This window comes from Eubalaena glacialis, chromosome 2, assembly GCF_028564815.1.
Source record: "Eubalaena glacialis isolate mEubGla1 chromosome 2, mEubGla1.1.hap2.+ XY, whole genome shotgun sequence".
Lineage (NCBI taxonomy): Eukaryota > Metazoa > Chordata > Mammalia > Artiodactyla > Balaenidae > Eubalaena > Eubalaena glacialis.
Window position 1 is genome coordinate 42,536,116 of NC_083717.1, and position 15,364 is coordinate 42,551,479.

The 15,364-nt window shown below is 39.9% G+C and overlaps 2 protein-coding genes across 7 annotated transcripts in view; both read right to left on the reverse strand.

The window, feature by feature from the left end:
* Positions 1-15,364, reverse strand: part of AKAP13 (A-kinase anchoring protein 13) — a 346,999-nt gene that overhangs the window by 131,477 nt on the left and 200,158 nt on the right. The gene's annotated exons all lie outside the window — the stretch shown is intronic.
* On the reverse strand, positions 4,588-4,934 carry LOC133084971 (ATP synthase membrane subunit K, mitochondrial-like). The gene has a single exon (XM_061181785.1). The coding sequence runs from the start codon at positions 4,869-4,871 to the stop codon at positions 4,695-4,697; it is 177 nt and encodes a 58-aa protein (XP_061037768.1). The 5' UTR covers positions 4,872-4,934; the 3' UTR covers positions 4,588-4,694.

Genomic DNA, 15,364 nt, shown 5'->3' on the forward strand with positions numbered 1-15,364 from the left:
AGCCTCCACAGAGTGGAAATGTTTCAATCTAATTATACGGTGGCTCTTCACTCCTGGGGCAGGTAATATGAGGAACCACAAGGCACAATTCTAAGGAATGGAAGTTAAAGACACGGTCGAAGACTTCATATAGTTTTCTCTCCCTGCCAGAGCTGAGTTCTCTCTGCTGCTCCCTGTGGTCATTAGAGCATATATGCATTTGGGGGATGCGGGGTGGGGGGCGGGGGGGAGTTATATCCCTTTAAAAGGCCACCCTGTTAAAATGTTTAAAAATGTAAAATCAATGACAAGCATTTGTCAAGCGCCTTACTACTATTTCTTTATTAAAAAGAAGTTCCTAAAGAAACATTTGTTTTGTGAAAACAAGTGCCAATATTTAAAGTCCTGTCTATTACATTAAAGATGGCCCAGCGGTGCCTCTGCTTAGCAACAGTTGTTGAAATTTCCTGAGTAACTGTGTACATCTAAAAGTTAGAACCCTGCTTTTAAAAATATTTTGACAATTCCCACTTTCTACTTATTCAGATTTGTGCAATTATCTCCCTCCATTAGACTAAGTTAATTGGTTACGTGATAAAATCCTTTTCAGAAGAGAAATCGGCCAGCCCTACTTCTTTTTTTAATATCTCATTTTATAATCTCATCTTCCCCAGTCTATGCTGGGGTGATAAATTATAAGAACTTATATGAACAACTGCTAGAAGAACTAGACAACCTAGGTCTTTTCACAGCTGTTGCCGTTCCAGGCCTTTAGAGCTTGGTCAGTTGTGGATGCTGTAAAGAGGCTTACGATTTGTTACCCTTCTGCTTTCTCAACCCCCACATTAAAGCTCTCCTTCATCCCCCCCTTCCTTTCTGCTACCTCCCTCCTTCCTGCTCCATGTTCCCACTAACCAGCCTTACAGAGGAAGGATCAAGGCAACTTTTCACATCAGTCGCTTTCAGGGCACCTTCATGTTTGTCCACTAATAAATGGCTGGAATTAGGTAACCCATGGAGACTCTAAGTCTAAAAAAAAAAAAAATAACAAGATTGAGTCAAAACAATCACAACACAAGCATCACTTTCTGGAACTGGAATGAAAAGACTGGCTCCCAATTTTAAGGCCAGCAAGGCTGTCAACAGGGGAAAATCCCCTGAGTGAGACATTTCAGAACTCCACTTAATGCCTGATGTTATAATGCCACCAAAAGTGAACAGAAGGGACACTGGTATATATAGGCCTAAACAAGAGATGATTCTTGAAAGGGCATGCATTATCTTGTTTTTACTTAAACGAAGAGCCATGCCAAGAGATAGGCATGTGGCAATAAAGGTCCCCATGGGGAATAAAACAAAGATGAGAAAACTAAGCATTATTAGGCACTGATGAGCCTTCCACTCCCAGCCCTCACCGGCTCCAGGGACAGCTGAAACAGTAGCTCCCAGTATGACACCAAAACCAAAGTGAGTAGATAGAGATACATGGTCACTATGACACTGAGCAGCAGATGTCAATCATCTGTATTCAGCATTGCCAGCATTTCTTAAGAACCTCCACTGGCTTTATCGAGCCTGGGGGGCTATGCAGGTGGAGTGCGCCAATGACAAACTCTCTCTCAAAGCCTACAGGACACAGTCTTTCGACTTATAAAGCAAACCTCAGAGTACTGTCCACATTATGTGCCAATCTTGAAACAGCATTTCTGCTCACAGCTTGCAAGGCAGGTTCAGCTGCAATAGCAAATGTACTAAAGTCCCATGTCAAGAAAGCCAGGATTTAAATCCTCTTCCTGAGTCAAAGAGGAAGGAACAGTCTCAGGTAAGGAGAAAAACAATTCAATGAGCTTGATGTGAAGCAGACACAGCATTAATGAGGGAGAAGGGCCAGAGCTCTATTTTCTTCCTCTAGATCATCCCATTAGGGAAACCTAATGACTCCTAGGAAGGAACACAGCCTATTGCATTGTGTACAATGGTGATAGAGACAGGAACTGTTCCATGGCAAAACAATCACAACACAAGCATCACTTTCTGGAACTGGAATGAGAAGACTGGCTCCCTATTTTAAGGCCAGCAAGGCTGTCAACAGGGGAAAATCCCCTGGGTGAGACATTTCAGAACTCCACTTAATGCCTGATGTTATAATGCCACCAAAAGTGAACAGAAGGGACACTGGTATATATAGGCCTAAACAAGAGATGATTCCTTCCCTAAGTTCCCATGACTCAGATGCCAACTAGTGGTTCATTCCTTTATCTCTCCTAACAGAGCTTCTTGAGGGATGGGATGTGTCTTACTCATTTAACCCGTCAGGCACCCTCAGTTTCTATTATAATGTTCAACACACAAAACAGTAGGTGTCTGCAAATTAAAGGCTTGGTTTAGTTTTGGAAATGTACAACAGTAAGTAAGTCCTGTAGGAAGGGAATACATTCTAACAGTATCATTTACCACTGGAATCTTTTGTTATAAACGTTTAAAAGTAAGGAACTTATGCATGGATATATATGTGCTCTCTCCATGCTTCCCCTGCTGACAAGTCAGTCCGTGGCTTCCCACAATCCCTGGCCTCACGGGGGTGGAATGAGAGAAAAACCTCCTGAGTCTCTCAGAATGGATGTCCTGTTGCCCACAAAGTGGAGGTCACACACTGCACGGGTTCTGGGGCTTCTTGTCATGCATCCCCCTCCAGACTGGTCCAGGCCCTGGTCCAATCTCAAGAGGCCTGTAGCTGAGGCAGGCTAATCGATGACGTCAGAAACACAAGAGCCCACAAGCACATTTCCGTAAGTTATTATTTTCATAGAAACAGAAAGATGAAGGGCACTGGAAAGGAGATCCTCCCTTTCTGCTTTTCCCAGGGATGCTGGGTTATCTCCCCTACTGGAGGACACGGCAAGCACAAGACTCTTCCCTGTCTCACGCCATTCGTCTACCGTGGCACGGGCAGGAAGCATCATTAAACCCACCTGTAGTCCTGACCGACTCACACGGGCTCGTTTGGAACCAAAGACCTCCCCGCCTTGGTAAGTAACAATTTGCATTAAATTACAGGGAAGGCAACCCAGGACAAGCACACATCAAAATCAAGCTGCAGTGCTCTGGAAAGCAAAAAGCAACAAGAGGTGAGACTGTTACATCTTGCCCTGCACTGTGACCGGCACGAGGCCCCACCACAGGCCTCCAAGAATCCACGTGAGACGGCAATTTGCTGTAGGCAGCACTGCAGAGCTGACCAGGCAGCAGATGCCCGCAGCACAGGACTCAGTGTGCAGATTCAGCTGTGCCCTTCCCATGACTTCTCTCCATGTATGGGGATGGCGCGAGGATTTCATAAAACAGAAGAGGGTCACTGATCAGGAGAGGTGGTCCTATTTAAGTATTTCCCCAGCAGAGGAAGCACAGGCCTGGAGAGGTTCGCAGGGTGCCTCAGCTTACAGTGGGACACTACGGAGCTGACTTCAGTGAGATGAGGTGATCTCTCAAGTAGAGGTGGGCAGGCAGGGAGAGGCTGGCCCACAGCAAGGCTCCAGGGTTTGGGGTCCTGGGCCTGGTTCTGTGCTAACCAGCTGGGCAAACAAGGGCAGTCCCTTTGAGCACTAGAGCACTCTGGGTATAGACTGCAAACTACAGGGTATAAACTGCATGACAGAGACTACAATTGCCGCCCTACAATAAGATTTTGTAACAAGAACAACATGTTCTGGAAGATTTTGATTTCCTGTAGTTGCAGAATCTGGAATACAAACAGAAAAGACCTTTATTTTTTTATTTTTTATTTTTTTAACATCTTTATTGGAGTATAATTGCTTTACAATGGTGTGTTAGTTTCTGCTTTATAAACAAGTGAATCAGCTATACATATACATATATCCCCATATCTCTTCCCTCTTGCATCTCCCTCCCTCCCACCCTCCCTATCCTACCCCTCTAGGTGGTCACAAAGCACCAAGCTGATCCCCTGTGCTATGCGGCTGCTTCCCACTAGCTATCTATTTTACGTTTGGTAGTGTATATATGTCCATGCCACTCACTCACTTTGTCCCAGCTTACCCTTCCCCCTCCCCGTATCCTCAAGTCCATTCTCTAGTAGGTCTGCATCTTTATTCCCGTCTTGCCCCTAGGTTCTTCATGACCTTTTTTTTTTTTTTTTGATTCCATATATATGTGTTAGCATATGGTATTTGTTTTTCTCTTTCTGACTTACTTCACTCTGTATGACAGTCTCTAGGTCCATCCACCTCACTACAAATAACTCAGTTTCGTTCCTTTTTATGGCTGAGTAATATTCCATCGTATATATGTGCCACATCTTCTTTATCCAGTCATCTGTTGATAGACACTTAGGTTGCTTCCATGTCCTGGCTATTGTAAATAGAGCTGCAATGAACATTTGGTAAATGACTCTTTTTGAATTATGGTTTTCTCAGCGTATATGCCCAGTAGTGGGATTGCTGGGTCGTACGGTAGTTCTATTTTTAGTTTTTGAAGGCACCTCCATACTGTTCTCCATAGTGGCTGTATCAATTTACATTCCCACCAACAGCGCAAGAGGGTTCCCTTTTCTCCACACCCTCTCCAGCATTTATTGTTTGTAGATTTTTTTTTTCCAGGTTCATAATTTATTGTACAAATTGAGTATCACATGATGAGTTGACATTAGCTTCTTTAGGCATGGGAACTTAACAGATGAGGTACAGTTGAGAATCCATTTATGTTGCTTTCACAGCTGGAGTTTTTTTAGACCTTACCTTAAAGTATAAAACTATCAAAGCAATACCTCCGTATGTGGCCAGTACACAATTCATTCTCCCTGTGAGAGTGTAAGAGTTGAAATATTTTTTGATACCAGTGAATTGGTACTGGGCATCAGTTTCTGGACCTGCCATGATTTCAATCTTCCAAAACACACAGACCTCGCTGCAGGTGTCCTTCAACTGACGAAGCTACCCCTCTGTAGATTTTTTTGATGATGGCCATTCGGACCGGTGTGAGATGATATCTCATTGTAGTTTTGATTTGCATTTCTCTAACGATTAATGATGTTGAGCATTCTTTCATGTGTCTGTTGGCAATCTGTATATCTTCTTTGGAGAAATGTCTATTTAGGTCTTCCGCCCATTTTTGGATTGTTGTTTGTTTTTTTGATATTGAGCTGCATGAGCTGCTTGTAAATTTTGGAGATTAATCCTTTGTCAGTTGCTTCATTTGCAAATATTTTCTCCCATTCTGAGGGTTGTCTTTTCGTCTTGTTTATGGTTTCCTTTGCTGTGCAAAAGCTTTTAAGTTTCATTAGGTCCCATTTGTTTATTTGTGTTTTTATTTCCATTTCTCTAGGAGGTGGGGCAAAAAGGATCTTGCTGTGATTTATGTCATAGAGTGTTCTGCCTATGTTTTCCTCTAAGAGTTTGAAGGTGTATGGCCTTACATTTAGGTCTTTAATCCATTTTGAGTTTATTTTTGTGTATGGTGTTAGGGAGTGTTCTAATTTCATTCTTTTACATGTAGCTGGTCCAGTTTTCCCAGCACCACTTATTGAAGAGGCTGTCTTTTCTCCACTGTATATTCTTGCCACCTTTATCAAAGATAAGGTGACCATACGTGCATGGGTTTATCTCTGGGCTTTCTATCCTGTTCCATTGATCTATATCTCTGTTTCTGTGCCAGTACCATACTGTATTGATTACTGCAGCTTTGTAGTATAGTCTGAAGTCATGGAGCCTGATTCCTCCAGCTCCGTTTTTTGTTCTCAAGATTGCTTTGGCTATTTGGGGTCTTTTCTGTTTCCATACAAATTGTGAAATTTTTTGTTCTAGTTCTGTGAAAAATGCCAGTGGTAATTTGATAGGGATTGCATTGAATCTGTAGATTGCTTTGGGTAGTAGAGTCATTTTCACAATGTTGATTCTTCCAATCCAAGAACATGGTATATCTCTCCATCTGTTTGTATCATCTTTAATTTCTTTCATCAGTGTCTTATAATTTTCTGCATACAGGTCTTTTGTCTCCTTAGGTAGGTTTATTCCTAGATATTTTATTCTTTTTGTTGCAATGGTAAATGGGAGTGTTTTCTTAATTTCACTTTCAGATTTTTCATCATTAGTGTAGAGGAGTGCAAGAGATTTCTGTGCATTAATTTTGTATCCTGCTACTTTACCAAATTCATTGATTAGCTCTAGTAGTTTTCTGGTAGCATCTTTAGGATTCTCTAGGTATAGTATCATGTCATCTGCAAACAGTGACAGCTTTACTTCTTCTTTTCCGATTTGGATTCCTTTTATTTCTTTTTCTTCTCTGATTGCTGTGGCTAAGACTTCCAAAACTATGTTGAATAATAGTGGTGAGAGTGGGCAATCTTGTCTTGCTCCTGATCTTAGTGGAAATGGTTTCAGTTTTTCACCATTGAGGACGATGTTGGCTGTGGGTTTGTCATATATGGCCTTTATTATGTTGAGGAAAGTTCCCTCTATGCCTACTTTCTGGAGGGTTTTTATCATAAATTGGTGTTGAATTTTGTCAAAAGCTTTCTTTGCATCTATTGAGATGATCATATGGTTTTTCTCCTTCAGTTTGTTAATATGGTGTATCACGTTGATTGATTTGCGTATACTGAAGAATCCTTGCAGTCCTGGGATAAACCCCACTTGATCATAGTGTATGATCCTTTTAATGTGCTGTTGGATTCTGTTTGCTAGTATTTTGTTGAGGATTTTTGCATCTATGTTCATCAGTGATATTGGTCTGTAGTTTTCTTTCTTTGTGACATCTTTGTCTGGTTTTGGTATCAGAGTGATGGTGGCCTCGTAGAATGAGTTTGGGAGTGTTCCTCCCTCTGCTATATTCTGGAAGAGTTTCAGAAGGATAGGTATTAGCTCTTCTCTAAATGTTTGATAGAATTCGCCTGTGAAGCCATCTGGTCCTGGGCTTTTGTTTGTTGGAAGATTTTTAATCACAGTTTCAATTTCAGTGCTTGTGATTGGTCTGTTCATATTTTCTATTTCTTCCTGGTTCAGTCTTGGAAGATTGTGCATTTCTAAGAATTTGTGCCTTTCTTCCAGGTTGTACATTTCATTGGCATATAGTTGCTTGTAGTAATCTCTCATGATCCTTTGTATTTCTGCAGTATCAGTTGTTACTTCTCCTTTTTCATTTCTAATTCTATTGATTTGGGTCTTCTCCCTTTTTTTCTTGGTAAGTCTGGCTAATGGTTTATCAATTTTGTTTATCTTCTCAAAGAACCAGCTTTTAGTTATATTGATCTTTGCTATTGTTTCCTTCATTTCTTTTTCATTTATTTCTGATCTGATCTTCATGATTTCTTTCCTTCTGCTAACTTTGGGGTATTTTTGTTCTTCTTTCTCTAACTGCTTTAGGTGTAAGGTTAGGTTGTTTATTTGAGAGGTTTCATGTTTCTTGTTTCTTAAGGTAGGATTGTATTGCTATAAACTTCCCTCTTAGAACTGCTTTTGCTGCATCCCATAGGTTTTGGGTCATCGTGTGTTCATTGTCATTTGTTTCTAGGTATTTTTTGATTTCCTCTTTGATTTCTTCAGTGATCTCTTGGTTATTAAGTAGTGTGTTGTTTAGCCTCCATGTGTTTGTATTTCTTACAGATTTTTTCCTGTAATTGATATCTAGCCTCATAGTGTTGTGGTCGGAAAAGATACTTGATACGATTTCAATTTTCTTAAATTTACCAAGGCTTGATTTGTGACCCAAGATATGATCTATCCTGGAGAATGTTCTATGAGCACTTGAGAAGAATGTGTATTCTGCTGTTTTTGGACGGAATGTCCTATAAATATCAATTAAGTCCATCTTGTTTAATGTATCATTTAAAGCTTGTGTTTCCTTATTTATTTTCATTTTGGATGATCTGTCCATTGGTGAAAGTGGGGTGTTAAAGTTCCCTACTATGATTGTGTTACTGTCGATTTCCCCTCTTATGGCTGTTAGCATTCGCCTTATGTATTGAGGTGCTCCTATGTTGGGTGCATAAATATTTACAATTGTTATGTCTTCTTCTTGGATTGATCCCTTGATCATTATGTAGTGTCCTTCTTTGTCTCTTGTAATAGTCTTTGTTTTAAAGTCTATTTTGTCTGATATGAGAATTGCTACTCCTGCTTTCTTTTGATTTCCATTTGCATGGAATATCTTCTTCCATCCTCTCACTTTCAGTCTGTATGTGTCCCTAGGTCTATAGTGGGTCTCTTGTAGACAGCATATATACGGGTCTTGTTTTTGTATCCATTCAGCCAATCTATGTCTTTTGGTTGGAGCATTTAATCCATTTACATTTAAGGGAATTATCGATTTGTATGTTCCTATTACCATTTTCTTAATTGTTTTGGGTTTATAATTGTAGGTCTTTTCCTTCTCTTGTGTCTCCTGCCTAGAGAAGTTCCTTTAGCATTTGTTGTAAAGCTGGTTTGGAGGTGTTGAATTCTCTTAGCTTTTGCTTGTCTGTAAAGGTTTTAATTTCTCCATCAAATCTGAATGAGATCCTTGCTGGGTAGAGTAATCTTGGTTGTAGGTTTTTCTCCTTCATCACTTTAAGTATGTCCTGCCACTCCCTTCTGGCTTGCAGAGTTTCTGCTGAAAGATCAGCTGTTAACCTTATGGGGATTCCCTTATGCGTTATTTGTTGTTTTTCCCTTGCTGCTTTTAATATTTGTTCTTTGTATTTAATTTTTGAGAGTTTGATTAATATGTGTCTTGGAGTGTTTCTCCTTGGATTATCCTGTATGGGACTCTCTTTGCTTCCAGGACTTGATTAACTATTTCCTTTCCCATATTAGGGAAGTTTTCAACTATAATCTCTTCAAATATTTTCTCAGTTCCTTTCTTTATCTCTTCTTCTTCTGGGACCCCTATAATTTGAATGTTGGTGCATTTAATGTTGTCCCAGAGGTCTCTGAGACTGTCCTCAATTCTTTTCATTCTTTTTTCTTTATTCTGCTCTGCAGTAGTTATTTCCACTATTTTATCTTCCAGGTCACTTATCCGTTCTTCTGCCTCAGTTATTCTGCTATTGATCCCTTCTAGAGAATTTTTAATTTCATTTATTGTGTTGTTCATCACTGTTTGTTTGCTCTTTAGTTCTTCTAGGTCCTTGTTAAACGTTTCTTGTATTTTCTCCATTCTATTGCCAAGATTTTGGATCATCTTTACTATCATTATTCTGAATTCTTTTTCAGGTAGACTGCTTATTTCCTCTTCGTTTGTTAGGTCTGGTGGGTTTTTGCCTTGCTCCTTCATCTGCTGCGTGTTTCTCTGTCTTCTCATTTTGCTTAACTTACTGTGTTTGGGGTCTCCTTTTCGCAGGCTGCAGGTTCGTAGTTCCCGTTGTTTTTGGTGTCTGTCCCCAGTGGCTAAGGTTGGTTCAGTGGGTTGTGTAGGCTTCCTGGTGGAGGGGACTAATGCCTGTGTTCTGGTGGATGAGGCTGGATCTTGTCTTTCTGGTGGGCAGGTCCACGTCTGGTGGTGTGTTTTGGGGTGTCTGTGTCCTTATTATGATTTTAGGCAGCCTCTGTGCTAATGGATGGGGTTGTGTTCCTGTCTTGTTAGTTGTTTGGCATGGGGTGTCCAGCACTGTAGCTTGCTGGTCGTTGAGTGAAGCTGGGTCTTGGCGTTGAGATGGAGTTCTCTGGGAGATTTTCGCCGTTTGATATTATGTGGAGCTGGAAGGTCTCTTGTGGACCAGTGTCCTGAACTTGGCTCTCCCACTCAGTGGCACAGCCCTGACACCTGGCTGGAGCACCAAGAGCCTGTCCACCACATGGCTTTCATGTCGCCCTAGTCTCAGAGCTCCCGCCCCTGCTCCTCAGGCCAGGACCCCATGGGAGCAGAAAAGACCTTTAAATGGTCCCACTACAAATCTTATGATCCCATTCTATTTCTGCAAACAAACCAACAGAGTGGCGAGGTATCTCCAACTTAAGTACATTTTTCTACTGGTCTATCTTTCTTCAAGGAGACTCTGAGCAAGAAAGTCAGTCATACTTTTTCACTATTTATCCCCCTCTCCTTTTTTTTTTTTTTTTTAACTACTGCTTCAGGAAAGGGGTAGAGCAAAATTTCCCAGATGCTGTGATGCTCGAAAAGTATCTCACGTTCTATGTAGTAGAAGAAATACACACATGTTTATGTATACAGTAGTCCCCCCCTCATCTGAGGTTTTAATTTCCATGATTTCAGTTACCTGTGCTCAACCATAGTCAGAAATATTAAACGGAAAATTCCAGAAGTAAACAATTCATATGTTTTTAGTTGTGCACCATTCTGAGTAGCCTGATGTAATCTCGCATCATCCCGCTCTGCCCCACCTGGGACGTGAGTCGTTCCTTTGTCCGGCGTATCCTGCCCATTAGTCACTTAGTAGCTGTTCTGGTTATCAGATTGACAATCTCAGTACACACTGTGGTGTTCAACTAACCCTTATTTTATTTAATAATGGTCCCAAAGCACAAGAGTAGTGATGTTGGCATTTTGGATCTACCACAGATGTAAAGTGCATCTTTTAAGTGGAAGATGAAAGTTCTAGACTTAATAGGGAAGGGGGGAAAAATCGTCTGCTGAGGTTGCTAAGATCTATGGTAAGGATGAATTTTCTGTGAAATTGTGAAGAAGGAAAAAGAAAATAGTGCTATTTTTACCATAGCACCTCAAACTGCAAAAATTATGGGCACCGTGCGTGCTTAGTTAAGATGGAAAAGACATTACAGATTTAAGGTATTCTGAGAGAGAGATCACATTCACATAAATTTTATTACAGTATAGTTATAACTGTTCCATTTTATTATTGTTGTTAATCTCTTACTGTGCCTAATTCATAAATTAAACTTTTTCACAGGTATGTATGTATATGAAAAAACATAGGATTTGGCACTATCCAAGGTTTCAGGCGTCTACAGGGGTCTGGGAACACAAGCCCCATGGATAAGGGGGGACTACTGTATATCTCACATGAATGAAAGTTCCAAGTCAAATTTAGACATTCAAAGAAACACTTTCCACAGTGTCCGCTTTGGGGAGCTATACACTTAATCTAATTATTCCTGTTATAAGTAGTTCAAACTGTTCCAGAAATCATCTTCTGCAACTATCTTCAATAGAAATCCAGGAACCAAACACAAAAAATCTATTTCATTCTTATACTTCAGTTCGACCCCAAATTCCAACCGCATAATGACTAGGCTTTCAAAACTCTTAAATATATATCAATTCTGATGACTCAGGACAGAATGCCAACTGCTGCACAGATAAGGAAGATCAATATAATAAATATTTGGCTTACTGTGACTTCTGAGTAAGACTTAAACTCAAGATATTTTAATTGTGCTCCTAAGAGTATTTCCTGTTCTGAACTTTATGGAAAGTATCTTCATCATCAACTAACTTTCTATTGAAGACTACACACGTGGCAATGACTTAAGACCACGTCACAATTCTTTGGTTCCACAAGGAGGGATGGGGCTTTGGGGGTTCTCAGAATGGAAGCAAAATGGCTATATCACTGTATGAAAGAGGCAAGGAGGGGATGTAGATTTATACTGGCTGAATGGAAATATTTAAACAGAGGTACTACTCTTTTTAATTCCTACATGGTTCACATATTACCAAATACTTCCATTCTTTATGCTTCTTTTGGTAAATGTTACTTTTCAGTTTCCTAAACTGAAATTGGGGCGTTTCTGGCAATTCTTAGATCTTGGAAGGGCCAAGTACATTGTGAAAGCAATAAAGAACTATAAAGCTGGAGAGCACATCAAAGGTTCCCTGAACCTATCCCTACTTTCTAATGAATATTTATACCACGTGTGTTACAACAAGGTTATCACCAAGGAAACATCACTACATTTCAGACAAGCACTTCTCAGGAAGAATTCATCTCTCTGTGAACTTCTAGAGCACCTTAAAGGCACCTATGGCACGTCTCACATAATGCAGCCACAGATTGTGATTATGCCTGTATGTGCTTTCTTTATTTAACTAAACTGGGGACAAAGACAATATCTAACCTCTTTTCACTTCCCTACATATTCAATGCAATACCTTGAGAGGGAAAGACATTCATTTAAAGTTTGCTAAATGAATGAATAAAGGAAATCAAAGCCACAGACTACATCACAAAGTTGAGCAGCCTAATAGGCCCAAAATATCAGAAATCAGTACCTCTGAAACCTTTTCTGGATAAACAATTCCATACACAGCGTGCACCTTTACTCCTACGGTGGCCGACCAGCAAGGCATCTTCTTAAAATACACAATCAAGATCTCAGAAATCTATAACTGTCCCAATTATGTGCGTCACTGAGAAGGACCTAAGCCTTTCTCCACAGATCAAATGATATTTTTCTTTTAGTTTTTCTACTATGGAAGCTTCTTCTCTTAAGAGGAGAAAACAAGCAGCCATAAAGTCATGTTTATGTCAGTAAGATGAACATAGAACTTGGGGTCAGAAGCAGTACACTAGTTTTCCTGAGAGGTCTCCCATTGGGGGCCCTTCCAAGTCCACTGGCAGAAATAACGGTTACACCCAAGCCTGAGTTTCTGACACGGAATGCACATATCTTCACCCCCACAAAAGACAATCCTCCTTTAAAATGAAACTTGGGAAGCCACTTGAGGTAAACAGTGTAAAAATAATACACCATTCCTTAGAAACGTCCCTCCTCCCAGGGGCTATATAGGAACTTAGAGAGAAGAATTTACCATTTATCTAGCTGAAATATATCTATTCATAAGCCACCCTGAGTTTGTCTATATATTTTAACACTTACCAGACTGTATCTTATTGGTTTAGTAATTGTCTCTTCCCACTGGAATATGAATTTGAATGTGGAGACAGGCCTATTTTCATTTCAGCATTTCTAAGGTCTAGCACAGAGTTCAAGAACATTTGTTGAATGAAGTACTGAATAAATCAGTGCACCCTCACAGTAAACACAAACTGACATGGTAATTTAAATAAGTAACACTATGGCCTGATACAGTTGGTAACTTCTTCCAAGATCATTTTAACCATCACCTATTTAAAATCATTCATCCATCGAGTCTTAAGAGTGGGTCTGATAATTCTGAGTTAGTTTAAAATGAGATTAGAGTTACACCCTACTGCTTATAAAACGTTCTAGTACATGCTGGATACTATACTAACTCTAGTTAGTACAAATAACTCTTGAAGTTGGCATCATTATCCCAAATTTATAGATGAGGAAACTGAGCCTCTAAACAAATGGATCAAAGTGGCAGATCAAGGGCCAGAACTGGGATTAAAACCGTGGTTTACTGGGCTCCATAATCTTTCCACTGTGCTTGGCTACTAACCTTGGCTGTCAATATAATGAGATAAGAATGAACAAAAGTGAGATGAGGAGTGTAAAAAATGGGCCAAAAGAGTGATAAGAATCACATTTGGTTCTTTTGTCCCAACAGGAGGAAAAAAGAAAAGGCACACACGCCTCCTCCAAAATGCACATATGACCTATGATTAAGCAGTTCTATGAGAGAAAGAAGTGGATTGTTAATCAAAGTTAAGACTGCAGAGCAAAACACCCTAGAAAATGTTCAAAGAAAAAGTGATCAGTAAGAACTGGCCATTAAAGAAAGTGTGATTTTAAAAAGTCCTTCGCGGTTGCCCTTTTACTCCAATACAGTAAGATACACACCCCAACATTCATGAACTTATTCTTATCATTTTAGAATCACACACTGGTTAAAAATTAAGAACCTGAAGAAACATTAGAGATTACCTAACCATTTTACAAGTGGGAAAATGGAGATCAGAGAAATTAAATAATTTCCTCAAGGTCACTGAAAAATGTATAGCTATATACAATGGTATACTACTACTCAGCCATGAAAAAGAATGGATTTTTGCCATTTGCAATAATATGGATGAACTTGGAAGGTATTACGCTAAGTGAAGCAAGTCCAACAGAGAAAGACAAATACTGTATGATACCGCTTATACGTGGAATCTAAGAAAATAAAACAAACTAGTGAATATAACAAAACGGAAAGAGACTCACAGATAAAAAGAACAAACTAGTGGTCACCAGGGGGGAGAAAGAAGGAGGGAAGGGCAAGATAGGGTCTGGGGATTAAGACGGACAAACTACTATGTATAAAATAAATAAGTTACAAGGATATATTATACAACAGAGGGAATACAGCCAATATTTTTTAGTAATTATAAATGGAACATAACCTTGAAAAATTGTGAATCACTGCTAAACAGCTGAAACATATAATACTGTACATCATCTATCCCTCAGTTTTTTTAAAAAAGGAAAAAATGTACAGTTAGATCATTAAATTATACTCTTACAGATATTTTTACATTAAGGTTGTAGTTTTTCCACTTACGGCTTTATGATCTGGGCTTCTTTAAGGCACTTCTTTTTTGCAACTATCTTCTCTAGACGAACACTTGGAGAATTTCTTGTTGACCCCATTTCAGAAGAGACATCCAGAGTGTCTCCAAAGATTCTGTATGAAACAGCTGAGGAGTATGTTTCCCCGTGACTGAAGCTAGCTCTAGATTTGGACCCAAAAAGGAAAATTGGCAGCGGGGGGTGGGCGCAGTGCTAGTTCTCTTACATGCCAAATATACGCAGAGGAGACTTACTGGCAACATGAAGAGGTCACTCTGCTTTTTCCTAGATGACACGTATACCACAAAACTATATATATGTAAATATGATAGCAGAGACATTTTTAAAAAGACCTTTTTTAAAATTGAAAACTGTTAAATAAGAGGGTAGGATGTGTGAGTCATTTTGAATATCAGTGCTACGACCGGTCCAGTTAGTTACCAGATAGCCTGAGAGCTGCCATATTTTCCTATGGCAGGTGTGCATGAAGGGTGTGAAGAGCCACACAAAACGAAAACTTTTTTGAAGAGATTCCTGGACTAGGGATGGAAATGCAAGCTCGCCCCCTTGAGACAAGAGGAAGAAAACACAGAAAATAATCAAACTACAGGGAGAATTCAAGATTTTAACCAGAAATAGTCCAACACTGCCCTTACCACAACCTTGAAGAAACAAATATTAATATTGTTGTAAAAATAACTAAGAATGGAAATTCAGTTAATTTAATGTTTGGCTGTGTCTTTTTTTTTTTTTAATAAATTTGTTTATTTATTTGTTTATTTTTGGCGGCGTTGGGTCCTCGTTGCTGCACACGGGCTTTCTCTAGTTGCGGCGAGCGGGGACTACTCTTCATTGGGGTGCGCAGGCTTCTCATTGCAGTGGCTTCTCTTGTTGCGGAGCATGGGCTCTAGGTACTCGGGATTCAGTAGTTGTGGCTCGCGGGCTCTAGAGCACAGGCTCAGTAGTTGTGGCGCACAGGCTTAGTTGCTCCGCGGCACGTG

Bases quoted from the DNA above. Each gene is read 5' to 3' on its own strand.
- LOC133084971 (XM_061181785.1), bottom strand. From the start codon at position 4,871: ATGGCAGGTCCAGAAACTGATGCCCAGTACCAATTCACTGGTATCAAA.